We start from the raw sequence: 17,575 nt of genomic DNA, 5'->3' as shown, positions 1-17,575 counted from the left end.
TGCGCGTTATGTAATTCCGCGTTATCTAAAACATAGTTTTCATATAAATTTGGGGGTTATGTTCCAATAGGTTCTTTTTTAAATAAAATACGTACAAAATAACAGATGCACATATATTTCAACTCAATACTAAAGTTCAGACTTTATAATACAATTAAAAACACAAAACAAAAAATTTGAAAACAAACTAAAACAAATTAAAGGTTTATTAAAAACTTTATTGTTATTCTTCAAACTTCATATGGTAATTAATCTGTTTCACTTCCTTCAAAGATATTTGCACGTGGGCGTTTTGGGGGAGCAATAGCTTCATCAGAAGATATTTCTTCAACATAGTTTTCGCTATTGGATAAGGAACTCGTTCTGGGACCTTGTGGTTCTTCTACTGGTTTTATAATTGCAAAATCTGTTATCAGTTTTTGGTGGGTGGTTTTTTTAAGCTCCTTTTCAATTTCGTAATAAGGTGCTAGATTAATATCTATTCTATCTATCTAAGGCAAAAAAGGGTAATTCCCGGTTTACATTAAAAATACATTACATATTATAAATATGTGGTACGCAAATTAGTGTTACCAGATTTTATAATTATGTATTTTCCCCTTCGCATTATATAAGCCTAAATTTCTCGTTGTACTGAAACCTAATTTTTCCAAATCGCGTTATATCGAAACCGCGTTGTATAAGACCGCGTTATACAAGGGATACCTGTACATATATAAATAACACAGAAATCTTCCACATAATCTTTCTCTCAAATACTCCAATATACGCATCATCAGATGTTATCATCGTCCAAGCTTCTGCGCCATGCATTAGGACGGGCATGATGAGAGTCTTAGAAGTGTTGGTATTGTTCGTCTAGAGAGAACTTTATTACTCATCGTCCACTTTGTCCAAAGTAACACGTGTTGGCAAGAGAGTTCCAACGTTGGATTTCAAGGCTGACATTGTTATCGGGGTTAATGCTGTTTTCTCTTAGTCTCTTACATAAGAGCACACCGATACGCGAGTGCGGCGAGTGTTTCGTTTTGTCATCGGTCCCAGTTTGGAAAAGGCAGAACTAACAGCGCGGTAGTTTACATGACTTAAATACCAAAACATGTTTTTCTAGTTGAAAACTCATTTATTGAATTGTACTTTTACTTTCGTGTATGTTTTTGGTGCGACTAAGTAAAAAAATACTCCAGTCGCTTTCGATCGCAATTGTCACTCTTTTTTTAGCGAATAAATGTTCCTCTTACTACTCCTTGCTGTTTGGAGTTATGTAAATCTATTTCGTTGGCTCCCGAGACTACCCCAAAGCTTCGTAGTCCGGTTTCATTGTACGTAGTTAATCACAAACGATTTGCCGGACATTAATGTTTATTGTTGTTGCTATTACTGTACATATTTTTTAAAGCGCTCCCAATCTCGCTTTTGTTCTTCCTCGAAACCCAATGAATGCACGTCGCTCCTTTCTTTCAAAGAGCCCATTTATTATTGTTTGAAATTGTGTTTCTCATTTATTTATTTTTTTCTCTTCTCATTTATACTTTGTGGCAACATTTCGCAATATTACATCATCAATCAATGACAAACGACTTGGTAACCCTTTTTTGTATAGTAGCTTTGTTCCTTCTCACTTTTGGCGGGCAGCAGAGTCCAGCAGTTCGTACATATGTTGGTACAGTGGATGGTCAAATGGCTATGAAAGAGGTGCAGATCTGTAGTATGGCATGTTTGTGGGAAGAAAGAGCTTGAAGCTTGAATGTGTAAGTCGGGTCACAACGGCAGAATAACGTTACTGGTGGGACTTAAGTGGTACAATACATTTTAATTGGATTGAGATATAACGAGGCTCTTCGGTGCGTAGAGTAAAGTAAAGTGAATGAAAAATGAAGTATGAAAAATGGAAGAAAAAATGTAATTAAATATTCATAATTTCAAATGCAAGGTGGGATAAAACGCTTTAAGCCAACGTGCCGGAGTTGATAGTAAAAAGCAATTTTGACATTCGCAAATTTATTACAAATTTTGAATAACTTCAATGCAACGCTTTACAGACATACACATACATACATACACAAGCATATAAGAACGTTGTTGTGCAATCAAAAGCAACAATCACGACAGTCTATTCCATTGACGTAAGGGAAAATCTTCTTCCGGCATTCAGGCAGGATGTAGTTTTCTTAACGTCCTGTGTTTGCATTCGAAGCTGGAGGAAGGAAAAGCGAAGCGTTGCGCAAGGCCAACAACAAATCAGCCGGACAATAGACCAATAGCAGATTTAGCTGAGGTGCACAGAGGGGAAATGCATGCGTGCTGTCTCCATCTTACACCCGGTCGAATCGTCTACCATGGTCAAGATTGCATTTTCCTGCAAATTTCTGCTTTGTGCGAAGTAGATATCTTCTGTGACTCTCTACTACAAATATTTTTATTGAATGTTTCTGTTTTCGTCTCGTGCGCAATCATTGCAATATAACAATATTGCTTGCAACGAGACATAAGAATAATAACAACAACCATAGTAACGAAATGCAGCACCATCCAGGTGCGGATGAAGTGGCAAGGCGAGAAGAGAGTGGACGAACAATGGATGACAGAGAAAACGTCAAGCACTCCGCAACACAATTTCCGCAAATTATTTCCGAAACTGTTCATAAAAGTGATAGCCTCGCTACAGGCAAAAGGATGCAGGATGCAGTGCAAAAGGACTAGATATTCGGGTGTACACACACATACCTATGAACATAAATATGTGTGTGGAAATATTTGAGAAGAAGGAAGTGCTAAGGTCTAGCAATATTATATTACAAGTATAGCCGAAATTTGGGCTCCCTGCTTTCGCAATTGACCACAAATTAATTAGACAAGTTTTATTCCACCTTTGAGATGGATCTGCATGGCGATTGTCAACTCGAAACTAATCAAGAAAACTGAATGCAGTAATAAACATTGGGATAAAAGGAGGTAATCAACAGGAACCCTTCAAGGAGCTCACTAAGATGAAAAGGCAATCACATGGTAGCATAAAGGAGATATCGAATCTTTCCGACAGCGTCCGTGGAAGTCCTTTAGGAACTAACATCTCTTCTCATTCATATCCAGAGGGGAGGGTGACGAATTGGTGTATTTTGACTGAGCTTAAGGAACTCTGAAGCCATGAGAAAATACAGACTTTTAGGCAAAAACATGCAGTTCAATATCAGGCGCAATTACCGTGAGCGGAAGATTGCTATCTTGTCAGAAAGCCTAATGTGGCCCTACCAACCTACCAATTTAGGGCACTCCAGAGAACTTTTGGGCTTTAAAGATTGCACGAGCTTACCTAAATCACCGGAACGATATTGAAACCGTTTAAAATCTCGCTTGGAATGGTTCGGAGAGCTCCATTGCGTGTTCGATGGAGTTACTGGCGGACTTTTATCTGAAACTTTTTATGAAAGTTTTTCGAGAATTCCAAATTCAGCCAAAGCGATATATGTATGTTAAGCTTTATTGTGTAGTTTATTATTTGAATACGTGGAAGCTGTCGGCGCTACATTAAATATACAAATACAAATATCCGAGAATGAAGTGAGGTATTTGCCATGAGCATACACTTGATGCTGCAGCTTAAAAGTAATACCAACAGTAGTAAAGATTCATATTAAATGCAGTTTATTGCAAACCTGTGCATTTGTCCGTGCCACAAAGCCAAAAGAAAGTGAGCTTTGTGTGGTGGTTGGGAGGGCAGTGGCACAGATCTTTCACAGAACTTTCGCATGCTGATTGCTGACCGCTGTGGCAATTGGAGCAAGCAGCTAGTAGCCTAAGGATGGCATTTGGCATTTGCAGGAAATTAGCAAACCGAAATGAAATGAATTCGCATAGAGCAGATGATCAAGTCAGATACGGAAATTTCGAATATTCTGGCAAATTGCAAAATTGCAAACGGAAATTTGTGCTTGCCATTTTCTAATTTGAGATTTCGCATTTATTGTGAATGCTTAATTGTATTGATATTCGATTATTGTGCAATGCTCTCTTTTAATGAAAAACTAAAAAACTATCGCTTAAACTTTTCTAAATTTTCGTAAAAATTTCCAAGGTAATGAGCGCTTAAATTTAATTAAACAAGTGAACGATTTTTAGAGCTCCGTAATGTACATGCAATGATTCCGGTTGGCAAAATGGAATGAAAGGTTTCAAGAATTCGATATGTCCATTATGAAAGCGGAAGAGTCAAAGGGTATTGGACCACCTGCCAATTTGTTCATAGGTATGTGTCAGAATTTTTCCCTCTGTATTGAAGTTCTCATGGTAAGGTAATGAATCAGAGGTAATGAATCAATTAGTTTTAAAGCTCTGATGACTTAAAAAAACTTTAAACAAGTTTTCCATTTTACGTAAATCGGATCTAAAAAAAGTGAGTATTATAAATTCAAAATTGAGATTTTTTATTTCCTCAGAAAAATATTCAAATTTCTTTGTGGAATGACTTATCAGTCCTTCAACAGTGTTTTTAATATTTCCTGCATTGAGAACAAATAAACAAAAAAAAAAAAAAAAAAAATGATTTGAAAGAACAGATTTCTATGGCCGCCGAGGGGCGACCGCTGTTAGAAAAACTTTTTTTTATTTGGTGTTTCATGTACGAAGATTCGTATCTGCGCTCTTCCGAATGGTAGACGAAGCAGGTTTTAACATTACTTTAGATTTGTGGCGGGGTTGGATAAGTCCAACCCCAACTGATACGAGGGGTGCCTTTTACATGTCGGGATTTGGCAACGCTGGTGTTGCAATCTGGCAACTGACAGCTGTATCGCAAAGTTTGACATTTTTTGGCTTTTACGTACTCAGAACGTTTTGAAATACCAGCGCTATTTGTTGTTTACAGTAACTTAAAAGATTCATCTCGGCCCAAAAATGGAATTAAATCGTGAACATTTTCGTGTGATTATTTTTTACAACTTTCGACGTTGATTAACTCAGCAACATTGCATGGATGAACTTAATTCATTTTTTGGCGATGAAGCTCCATCAAGGACCAGTGTTTATCGATGGTATGGTGAATTCAATCGTGGTCATAGTTCACTCCAAGACGAATTTCGTGAAGGTCGTCCAAAATCAGTTGTTGTTCCAAAAACCATTGATGCTGTGCGCGAACTGATATTGCAAGATCGTCATGTGATCTATCGTGAGAATGAGACAATCTTAGGCAATAGTGGGACTAGCATACATTCAATATTGCATAAGCATTTGACTGTCAAAAAAATTTGTTCGCGTTGGATCCCACACAATTTGTCAATCGCTCAAAAAAAGGCTCGTGTCGATTGGCCGAAGGAAATGCTCAAAAATACGATCGCGGGGCTTCGAAACACGTCTATGACATCGTGACAAGTGATGAATCGTGGATTTACGCGTATGAGCCCGAAAGTAAACTACAGTCGACTGTATGGGTATTTCAAGATGAGCCAAATCCAACAAAAGTTGTTCGCGCACGAAGCACTTCCAAGCAAATGGTCTCCTGTTTTTTCGGAAAAACTGGATATGTCGCAACCTGGTACGGAAGAATGCAGAACAGTAAATTCTGAGTGGTACACAACCAATTGTTTGCCAGTTGTCTTCCAAGAAATTAGCAAAACCAATCGCCAAAGACGGATCAGGACAATGCGAGTTCTCACACATCGGCTCAAACAACTGCATTTTTGAGCACCCAAAACTTCGAATTAATGGGTCATCCGCCGTATAGTTCTGACTTGGCACCGAATGACTTCTTTTTATTCCCGTACGTAAAAAACAAACTGAGAGGTCAACGTTTTTCGACACCTGAAGAGTGGCAAAAGTGCTTCGACAATTGGTTCAAACGCATGCAAAAGTGTATAGATCTTCATGGAGAATATTTTGAAAAACAATAAAGTGATTTTCGATGATTAAAATTTGTTTTTGTTCTCTAATCTCGACATATAAAACGCACCCCTCGTAAGTTATTATTTTCTAGTATTGGCATATCAGCAGTGCCTTGTGGAACTCCGGCCTTTTTCTCGTAAATATCGAAAGATTCTTCCTAATAATAACAAAAATGCCTCTGCCTCATATTAGTTTGGGGGGAAAAAAATTCGATATTTTCTCGTAGAGTTTTTGGACAAATGGTTTAAAACTGTTTTATGACTGATCTGTAGCTCCTGTGCGATGCTACGACTACTAAAATGCGATGCTCAACTTCGAGTATTTCTGTGCTTTTGTCGACATTTTTGCCATTTTCAGGAAAGAGGATCGCAGGAAGAGGTAGAGAGGAGTGGGTCGTATCTTTTTCACTTTATATAACACTTCTGAGGGCCAGAAGAATACTTTTTTTAAGTATACTTTTTCTCCTCAAAATACCCAATTATGGTTTTAAGAACCCGATGACATTGCTCCGGCGTACCGTGCATCTGCCTGAAACATTTATATATTTCACCATAAGAATGACATTAGCCTTTCAACAACCACTCAGTGAACACAGTTACACTATTCTGACACATGTAAGTAGTTGCTCATGCAAGCCAGGCCTAGGCGATAGAATGGCGAAATTGTACCAATGCAGTATGTAATAAATTTTTAAATTAATTTTAAAATAATAAACCCTAAAGGTTTGAAGAAATATTGTTCAAAGGCCTGGTGACAAACTTGAGAAGTTATTCTCTATTTCAGTTGCTTAGTCCAACTTTAAGATTACCCTTATAATTTCGAAGTCTCTTGGCAAAAAAAAAACTGCTTAAATTGGTATGACTTTTATTTAACTTTATCTTTTGATTATAAAAAGTTCAATATTAATAAATTTTCAGGAGAATTTTCTCTCAAAAGCGTAACTGTAGTTAGCTTAGTCTTCTGCCTTCGCATGCATTAAAAATTCTTTTGGTTGTTGTCGGCATTCCTTTTGGTGTGCAAATTTTTCAGTTCTTTCTACTCTAAAAAAACTAAAAACTGCAATTTGAGTTAGTAATTTCAAGTATTTCCATGAATGCGGATGTTGCAAAAAATAAAGCAAACAAAATTTTTTACAAATTCGCAATACAATTACATAAATAAATCAAAGTGAAAACCAACCGAAACAAATTGAATTAAAAGAAAACAAACAAACAAACAAACGAACAAACTTGCAATTAAATAAATAAAGTGAATAGCGAAAAGCCACAAACTTTCCAAACAAACGGCAAATGCCAAAAAAATATATATGTATAGAGCAACTTTCGCAAACAAAAACAAGACTCAGCGACTATGCGCCAGTGGTGTGGAAATTGTCTCATGCAATGGCGGATATGGCAGCACATTATTGCTAAACACGTCTGGAGTTAAAAATGGTTTTCAAAAAAATCTTTCTTGAGGGAGTTGCGATTGTAAAATTATTTTATTTACGACAACTTTGGTTTTTATGAATGAATTAATCAAGCTTGAGGTCTCAGGCCGCATGTTTCGTCTGGGTCAACTGTCGCTCAGCGCCATAGCCGGCCGCCATGGCAGTTTTCAAATGTTATGTAGCAAACAATGTTGAAGAATCGCCACGCGCAATTTACGCCCGAGCAATAATTCACACTTTGGTCCAACCTCTCACAACCCGCGGCACGAAAAATATGCTTCTTCTTTCTTTTACTTTTTTGCATTGCATTGTAGTGAAACAATATTTTGCGTTGTTGTTGTTGTCGTAACTATTGCTGTTGGTTTTTACTTACAGCCATTTCATGTGCCGTTTTAGTTTTGTTGGCCGTAGATTTTACGTCCGGGTAGCTCACACATAAGCCACACTTGTATGTGTGCATTTATATATATAGATATGTATACGCGCGCATACAAGTGTGACGAAAACCGAAGTGGTGAGACGAATTACTATTTAACTACAACTAGAAATGTGAACAGATGGGGAGTGGTTAGTGTTTCACTGGTGAAGAGACCAAAATGGGGCCACTTAAAAAAATATTTACTTCAAATTACTTATTTTTCACTGTTACCAATTACAGTGCGCACAGTGCAGCCAATTTGTGGCTACCAAATATGAGTGTTGAGAAAATATAATATACAAGAGTTCATTGGGCAGAGCAGCAGAAAGTAATGAAATGCGTTTTTTTGGTTTTCTCGTGATCTGTTTGTTTTATTGCTATTTTGTATAATTCTGACTGAAATCTGGAAATTCAAACTACAAAACTGCAAAGAAAAATTGGTATATGTCCCAAATTTAAACCCTGAAATCTCCTCGAAATCACCACAAACATCCGAAATGAAATTTTGTCAGCCGATTTAGAGCTGATTAATTCGCGATTGCTTCACAGGCAAAGATTGGAGTTGCAACTAGTCATGTTTTCCAACTCGCTAGAAGCGTTTCATTACGGAGCCAGTTTACTTTGCTGCAGGGATGTCGCTGCCTGCTTCGTTGAATTAGTTGCCACTTCGTGTTGAGCTTTTTGCTTTTTTCATTATCCAAAATCGCTGGGAAAGGACGAATGCTGGTGCAGTAGTGTGCGGCCGCCTTGGGCAGAGAGACGCTGGGCAATGAAAATCGTTGTAAGAAGTTCTGGTAGCGGTAGTTGCTAAGCCATCGTTGTACAAATATTATTTTTTATTTGCGCTCAACTATTCTACAAGTTTATTGGTGTTGCGATGATCCGCGTTCGTGTGCCTACACTAACACACTCACATGCACGTACGTATAAATATTTTTGCGGGCGTATTTGCGCTGTTTGGCTTTGTGCATCCTGCATATCCACCGGAACACTTTGTGGTTTTGCACTTCCTTGTAAGTGTTGTTTTCGGTTTTGTTTTTGTTTTTGTGTTGCAATTCTTTTGTGCCGGCGTCCATTTATCTTCTACTAAAACTGTTTTTGCTACAAATTTTGCTCAGATTTTCCAAATTGCTACCAAATTTCCACGCCAGCAGCCCATTAGCGTTCGAACCCTTCCATTCGTCCACGATTTTGTATACCACTTGCACCGAACATACAGACATGCGTACATATTGGGTAACGCTATTTCGCGCTGCACACATCCATAACTCTCGCTTCTTTGTTTATTTTAGTCAACGCCTTTCCTTTTCGCTCCCGCTGCACAATGTTTTGTTCTGATCAATTTCAGGGGCCCAACAATTTAACACTTCTTTTGAAGTAATGCCATACCCTTATTTTTGTTCTTGCTTTTGTTTTGTTTTTTAATTGCTTTTGCTTTTGATAAGTAACGGTTTTTTTTCTTTTTGCAGGATTTACGAGTCGGCTCCTTGGTCAGTGGAAGCCTGGGGACGCCCGTTGGAGAGCTTCGCATTGGCAACGACTAGACTGGCTGGCGCTGGCAATAATTCATCTTTGAATGTAAGTGTTGCAATTTATGCCCTCACAGACGGCCATGTGTATTGTTTTAGTTTTGTTTTCCTTTGGCGACGTAGAGCGAGCGGGCGAGGTCTGTGTTTGAGTAGATCTCTCAGATGCGATAAATTTAAGCGAGAAGCATACGCTGTGCATAAATATAATGAAACGGATTTAGGAGATGACCGCAAAAAGGAAAACTTTCCGCTATTGTCTTCGTTAATTAAAAGTGGTTCCATGTTTTTCACTAACTAAACAAAAGCTCACAAAACACAATGCACTAAGCCCTGTCCAAAACCCAATATTTCTTGAAGGCACAAGAAGGGAAGACAACTGCATTTAATGTTCCATTCCTTTCCAAATACATTTATTTGCATATTAAAATTTTTCAACAAAATAATCTTGGCATTTGCATGTGTATACAATGCGAATTTCTAGAACCCTGAACACTTAGCCTCTTCATGAAAACTCGAGCAGGTTTTACTACCTAAAAATACATTAAACTTTCCTGCGCAGTGGTGAATTTGTGCGTGAATGTCCCGAAAGTATAACCTAAAGCACCCCCTACTTCGATCCCTAACATTTTCGTCAGGAGTAGGTTCATGGGTCATGGTGACCCAAGTCTCAGACGCGATACGATTCATCTAAACTACAATAAAACAAATAAACAAGCTTCGGGTATTCTTAGGAGGAGCCGTAAACTGCTTCAATATTTTAGTCAACTTTACTTTTCCGCTCTAATGAGACTGAAGTATATTTTCCACTGCGCGAGAAATTCAAAATCAATGGAGTGCAATTGTAGAAAATAACGGCATCGAAACAGCTAACAGAGCCAAGTATTTGCTGCAAGATATTTTGTCGACGTATTTTCTTGTTAAAGCATAGCACTAAGTTTGCGCTTCACATGAAATGGTCGTCAAAATCTAAACAAATTGCATTGCCGTGAAATATGCGTGAAATTTCCTGTATACCTCACAGCAAACAGTGGAAGCCCTGCGCAACATACCAGTAATATTCTTTCACACCTATTTAAGATGTGCATTTCATTTAAAATTTAGCGAAAGCTGACAGTTCGTTTGGGAGTGAAATGCTTGAGTGCGAATACTACGAAAACATGACATTTTAAGCAAATTGTTTTCGCAAAGAGTGAAAGAAAAACTAATTTTTTTTGTGTCTATATATACGTCCATTAACTTGTTTAAAAACACTTTTCTTACCAAAATTTGTCAATTGCTTTTGAGGCGATGCCCATAGATTTGACGTTTCTTCTAGTAACATTTCTTGCTAGCAACATTCCACGGCGAGCCTAATGCCGGCTGTGAAATTGGTCCTAACCTTGTACCTGCCTGATGTACTTAAGCAGCATCAGCTGTTAGTTCGAAATGTTGAGACGTCAAAAATTCGATCGAACGTCACTTGAGAAGAATACTCCTTCGTTGGTACTTAATCAATGGAACATAAAATGGCTCGTGAACTTTTTAGAAATATCTGTGAATATCTTTTTTTATTGTTGTTGTTGTTGAACTAGCATGAAATGTGTGGAATGTATGAGGAAAGGAACAATCCTTGGCCGAATGTAAAAGATTGTCGTTGCGGTTAACCGAGTGGCGTGGGAGCGTCCTTTTGTTGTTCTTTTCTTCGCCGAATTGGAACTTGTCTTGCTAATTAAAACTTTAGCTGCAGATGACATAAAACTTATGAACATTAAATAATATTTACGAATTAATAGCAAACAATCCAAAGCTTTACATTTATCCCACTTTAATTTTAATCATTTACAAAGCAGTAGTGCATCCATTTTTGTTTGGCTACTGAGCTCAAATTTGTAGTGCTTATTTGTATTAAAATTCATAATTATTTTGCAGGGTCAACAGACGACAGTTTTCTGCGTGCGCTGTGGTACCACCCGCGGCGTTCTTGTCTACTGGCTGCGCTCGGAGACGCATCGCGATATGGCCGCGTGGGCACGAGCCCTCGTGCAGGGCTCCCACAACGCCGTCAATTATCAGCGGGAATTCTTGTTTCGCTGCCTCTACCAGGGCAGACAGTGTCAATTGGTTGTGCATTTGAATCGCGGCTTCTGCCTGTATGACTGCAGCGGCTATGCGGCGGCGGGGGTGGTTGTGCCACCCAATCAGACCAAAACTCAATTGTGGCAATTTCCGTTTGACAAATTAAAGGGTTCAGCGGATGATGGCATACGAATGTTGTATTTGGATTTTGGCGATGACGGCGAAATTGTGAGTAAAACTAGAAAAATTTACTTTTCTGAATTGTAGTTTATAGTATAATATAAAGCCACTTTTATATATTGTAATATAAGCTAAGTTTGAGATTTTCTAATGCAGATCTAGTGAGTGGTGAGAAAATTTTATTTTTATGTTGTGAATTTAATTACCTGTAAATATTTTTTTGATTTTATTAAAATTTAAGTTTATCGTATCATTTCCATTTAATAACTTTTTATTTTTTTAATATGACTCCACGTTTCCTTAACGTTTGCCTTTTCTTTTAGTTTCTGGTAATGAAATTAATTAAATTAAATTATATTCATTCCATTTAGCTCCGGTTTCCTTCGACTTAATTTTACATTCCGCGCCACCAGTCCGACTGCACTTCGCTCCTCTTGGATCCTCTTCACTTCCACAATATTTCCTTTTTCCATTTAACGCCTTTCGCCATTCATTGCTTAACAAAGTGAAACGCATTAAATTTTCAATTAAAATTTCACACAACGCGCCCCGTGCCCCCAGACGCCAGCCAAGTGTAAGCAGTGCTGTCAACTGTCATCACCAACAACACACAGACTCAGCAGCGGTGTTGGTAATCTGCAGGTTGACGATGGTGTTTTGTCACATCTGCCTTATTGACTGGCTGCCGCATATGACATAGTGACCTGGCTGCGCCCACCCAATAGCCCACCTTTGTGCTCGTCAATGTCATAATCAATGAATGGCTTCTTTTCTTCGACACACCGCTGCGCACCTCTTCCCCTCACGCGCCTCTCCATTAGGCCGCCTTTGCTAACGTTGCAATTAATTTTAAGCCAGCCTTCACTTCGTTTCTCGTCTGTCTTGCGCCAATTTCTCTCCCCTCGCGCTTCGTCACCTGCTGCTGCTTCTGCTGTCAATAGTAGCTGAATGAAGGACGTGGCAAGTGTTGCTGCTGCTGCTACATACTTTGTCGCGCGATGTCAGGTGTAATTAAACTGCTTTCCACTGGCACCTTACATTTCTTGGCCTTCAGTTTTTGCTGCTGCACAGTACTTACCCATGATCTGTATGTATATTTAGCTGTAATTATTTATTTTATTTTATTTCTAGAAATTTCCATTGCATTTCGTTTCGCTTTTTTGTCTGGCTTAACTCAATAAACCATTTTGTTGTCGATTGCGTCACAGTCTTGACACAATTTGAAGCTATTTAATTGCTGCACTACAAATATTTCGTGGCGATATGTAAACAGTCTTTTGTTTCGCTTATGACAATTCCAAAGGTTAAATATATTTGAGTAGAACTTGAAGGTGAATTATCACAATGGTTTTGTGGAGAAAGAAGTGTTGAATGAGAGAAAGCGCGGACGCTAGCTTTATTTAAAAAAAGTGTTATAACGGAAATATTAAAGAAAAGTGTGTTAAAAGACATACTTCAAATTTGTATAGATAAGGCCAAGCTTCTTCAGATAAGGCTAGTTACAGAGAGTGTAGTTTATTCAGTCAATTTCCATTGACGCCCATTTTTTCAACCCCTCAAAAAATAAGATTTGTCGAGCTCTCCAAAATACGCCTCTATCTCGGCGATAACTTCTTCATGTTAGGGAACAAGAAAAAGTCGCATGGAGTGAACACGAGTGGGGCGGCAGCAATTCGTAACGGAATTCATGCAGTTTAGCAGCAACAACTCCGGCTGATTGGGCTGGCGCATTATCGTGGTGAAACAGCTCCTTATTTTCGCCAAATGCGGCCGTGTCTCCTTCAATTTTTTGCGAAAGTGGTCCAATAACTCACTGTAGTATGGTACAGTGATCGTTCTTCCTTTTTCTAAAAGATCCATGAGGATAACGTCATTCGCATCCCAAAAAATCGTCGCCAGCAACTTTCCGACCGATGGGACTGTCTTCTCCTTTCAAACTCAGATTTTGCTTAAATTGCTCCAAACACTGCTTCGAAGTTAACATCCGCATCCGCTCGTTGTTCTCCTTGAGCAATCGTGACACCCATCGGCCGCCGACAATTTTTTCATCGCCAACTTATAATGTAAAATATTAATTGGCGTTCCGGTCGGCACACCTATGACCCCTGTTGCTTCGCGCACTTTCATTAGTCGATCAGCCCAATCATATCATCAATCCTTTGATATCAATAAAGACTTCATAAATTTGATATGGCCAAAGTATGCTCTGTTAGCTGCCTGAATAGCGTATTGTATTGATAAGGACGGATCCTTATTTATGCTGAGTACTACGCCTAAGTTATTAAAGTCTTGTATGAGCTTAAAAATATAACTTCCGATTCTGATGTGACTATCATGAATGAAATGTTAATGAAATAGACCTGGCAAATTAATAAAATTAACTTTTATAAAACTTTTATTAGAACTTGCCCCATTTCATTTTAAAGACCTTTTTTAATATCTTTTTCTGTTTTCTCTTTTAATCAATCATTATAGGAACTCGACATGGAATGCTGCCCCAAGCCGGTCGTTTTTGTGGTGCATAATTGCCTCTCAGCAAAGGTGCATTCCATTACCTAAGAGAAGGCGAAACTTCAAGCTGAGCCGTCAGGTAGAGAAAAAATACTTGAATTAAAGTTAAATGTAATTTAATTGAATGGCAACTTATCCATAATCAAATAGAAGAGGGAAGAAATTTCGTAGCAACAATTTTTGTAATTTCATACCAAACAGTGACGAGTGAATGGAATATATCAAATTTATTTAGTACTTGTGCATGTAATTATAAAGTATTTTCAATACAGAGTAGGAACGATAAGTAATTATGTACTTATGTATTGCGTATGCGGCAAGCGATGTGTGTGCTTCCTTGTTTTAGAAGTGGTCGCAAATTAGTCTTCAAAATCATAAAATAAAAAAACCTATAAATACTTGTAAAAGTTGAAAGAGGGGTAATATAAGTAAATCACTGTATTTTCAGCACTAAACATGTCCTCAATTAATACATACATACATATATACACACACATATATATGGTACTTTAAGGTAATTGCATAGACTACTTTTTTACTTCACTATCTGCAGCAGCGAAATGCGTACTGTTTTAGAGTCGCAACTTAAAAATTATGAGTCCGACTAAAATTGTGAATTTTGAATTAAAGCGCACAAGAAATGCATGGAAGTGATTAAAAATTCGAATCAAAAAGTAAAATGAAAGAAACAAGTAAAAAAAAAACAAAAACAAAAAACCCAAAAAAAAAATTCACTTGCAATGTGTAAAAAATATCTCTTTTTCAAATCTATACAATTAAATTGCATATTCGGACAAATGTTTAATTAACAAATGCAAACACAAACTAAAGCCAATTGTTTTCCCAACAACAACAAGAGCACGTGTTATTTACCACAATAACAAACATATTTGCAAATGTTTAAATACAGTGTTTGCACGTTTGTACATACATACATATTTACATGTATAGTCAGAATGCATACCGAACAAAACAACCGACGATAATAATTATATTTTAGAGGTAAACAAAAAATATTAAATTTAAATTTACAACTGCAAACAAACTACATTTACCAACACTATAAAAAGCAACAATTACTGCTAAAAAACATATCTGTCAGCTGCATCTGTATGCATAAGTTTAATAATATTAATTACAATTATCATAGTGTACGCACAGATAAAACCAAATAAATAGAATTAGAAAGAAAAAAATTTAAATTTCAAAAGATAAAACAAAATGAAATAAATTCGTTTTTGGCAGCAATGAAAGTACAGTTTCGAAAATGTGGAACACTTTTTTCTCTAATTGTAAGCTTCTCTATACATATGAAAAATATACAAATCTTATCAATTACCACTTAAATACTAACTAATTATATTGAAAAACATGTTTAAAAAATATCAGCCACACACTTGAACAGCAAAGAAACAAAGCAGAAACACGTATTGAAATGGCATGGCGCAAAAGAAAGAAACTCTTTTGTTAATGAAAACAGGAAAGAGTAAAACAAAAACTCGATGAAATAATAGGAATAATAAATAAATGTAAGTAGCGTTGATAATTATGAAAGAATTCAGAGAATAAGCAAACAATGTACGTGGGAAAATTATCTAATGAGCATAAACAAAAATAAGTAATTAAAAGATGAAATACATAGTATTTAAAGTGCATACAATACAATATTATACAAAAACGGTGAACGAAAAAACGACATTTTGTGCAATATTATATCTCTCTCTTTGAACCGGTGGTGTCATACATAATAAATTATTATGATGCGGATGAAATTGTAAAACGAAAAAAAGTGGTTTTATTTTGGCTGGGAAGTATAAAATTATTTATGAAATATTTAATTTCCATCAACCCTCCGATTAGCGCTAATAAAGGGTAATCAGATAGGAGCTACTTTTTCCAATAGGGCTTTTTTGGCCGATCACGCATGACTACTGTCAAACTAAATACATACTTTTTTTCAGTAATCATTGAATCATCGTGGAAAGACTTACGCCTCAACAATCTTACAAATCGTTTAACTAATTGTATTACGAAAATCGACAATCTGTGAAAAGTGTTCATCGCGCCCGAATCTCCCGAATTTTTTCAGCGATGAGGCCCATTTTTGGTTTAATGGCTTCGCCAATAAGCAAAATTGCCGTATTTGGTCTGAAGAACAACTCAAAGCTATTCAATAGCAGTCACTTCTTCTTCTTAATTGGCGCGATAACCGCTTACGCGATTTTGGCCGAGTTTAACAAAGCGCGCCAGTCGTTTCTTTCTCGTGCTAACCGGCGCCAGTTGGACACACCAAGTGAAGCCAAGTCCTTCTCCACCTGATCTTTCCAACGCAGAGGAGGCCGCCCTCTTCCTCTGCTACCACCAGCAGGTACCGCATCGAATACTTTCAAAGCCGGAGCGTTTGTATCCATTCGGACGACATGACCCAGCCAACGTAGCCGCTGGATCTTTATTTGCTGCGCTATGTCTATGTCGTCGTAAAGCTCATACAGCTCATCGTTCCATCGTCTGCGATATTCGCCGTTGCCAACGTGCAAAGGTCTAAAAACCTTACGCAGAATCTTTCTCTCGAACACTCCAAGCGTCGCTTCATCGGATGTTGTCATCGTCCAAGCTTCTGCGCCATACGTTAGGACGAGCATGATGAGAGTCTTGTAGAGTGTTAGTTTTGTTCGTTGAGAGAGGACTTTACTGCTCAGTTGCCTACTTAGTCTAAAGTAGCACTTGTTGGCAAGAGAGATTCTACATTGGATTTCAAGGCTGACATTGTTATCGGTGTTAATGCTGGTTCCTAAATAAACGAAGTCTTTTACAACCTCGAAATTATAACTGTCTACAGTGACGTGGGTGCCGATACGCGAGTGCGCCGACTGTTTGTTTGAAGACAGGAGGTACTTCGTTTTGTCCTCGTTCACCACCAGACCCATTCGCTTTGCCTCTTTATCCAGTTTGGAGAAGGCAGAACTAACAGCGCGGTTGTTAAGGCCGATGATGTCAATATCATCGGCATACGCCAGCAATTGCACGCTCTTATAAAAAATTGTGCCTGAGCGATTAAGTTCTGCGGCTCGTACGATGCTCTCCAACATCAGGTTAAAGAAGTCACACGACAGGGAGTCACCCTGTCTGAAACCTTGTTTGGTATCAAACGGCTCGGACAGGTCCTTCCCAATTCTGACGGCGCTGCTGGTGTTGAGCAACGTCATCTTACATAGCCGTATTAGTTTTGCGGGGATACCAAATTCAGACATAGCGGCATACAGGTAACTCCTTTCCGTACTGTCGAATGCAGCTTTGAAGTCGACGAAAAGATGGTGTGTGTCGATTCTCCTTTCATGGGTCTTTTCCAAGATTTGGCGTTTTGTGAATATTTGGTCGATGGTAGACTTTCCATGTCTGAAGCCACACTGATAAGGTCCAATCAGTTGGTTGACGGTGGGCTTCAGCCTTTCACACAATACGCTCGCTAGAACCTTATAGGCGATATTTAGAAGACTAATCCCGCGGTAATTGGCACAAATTGCAGGATCGCCCTTCTTATGGATTGGGCAGAGCACACTTAAATTCCAATCGGCA

At 38.0% G+C, this 17,575-nt stretch overlaps 1 protein-coding gene across 1 annotated transcript in view; it reads left to right on the top strand.

The window, feature by feature from the left end:
• Window positions 1–15,780, top strand: part of LOC128860727 (beta-1-syntrophin) — a 127,949-nt gene extending 112,169 nt beyond the window's left edge. The window contains exons 8-10 of the mRNA XM_054098416.1: window positions 9,194–9,302; window positions 11,162–11,536; window positions 13,964–15,780. Of these exons, the coding sequence (XP_053954391.1) occupies window positions 9,194–9,302; window positions 11,162–11,536; window positions 13,964–14,047 (568 nt within the window). The 3' untranslated portion in view covers window positions 14,048–15,780. The remainder of the gene's footprint in view (window positions 1–9,193; window positions 9,303–11,161; window positions 11,537–13,963) is intronic.
• The last annotated feature ends 1,795 nt before the right edge of the window (window positions 15,781–17,575 follow it).

Source organism: Anastrepha ludens, chromosome 4, assembly GCF_028408465.1.
Source record: "Anastrepha ludens isolate Willacy chromosome 4, idAnaLude1.1, whole genome shotgun sequence".
Lineage (NCBI taxonomy): Eukaryota > Metazoa > Arthropoda > Insecta > Diptera > Tephritidae > Anastrepha > Anastrepha ludens.
This window is presented reverse-complemented; position numbering and strand designations above follow the sequence as displayed.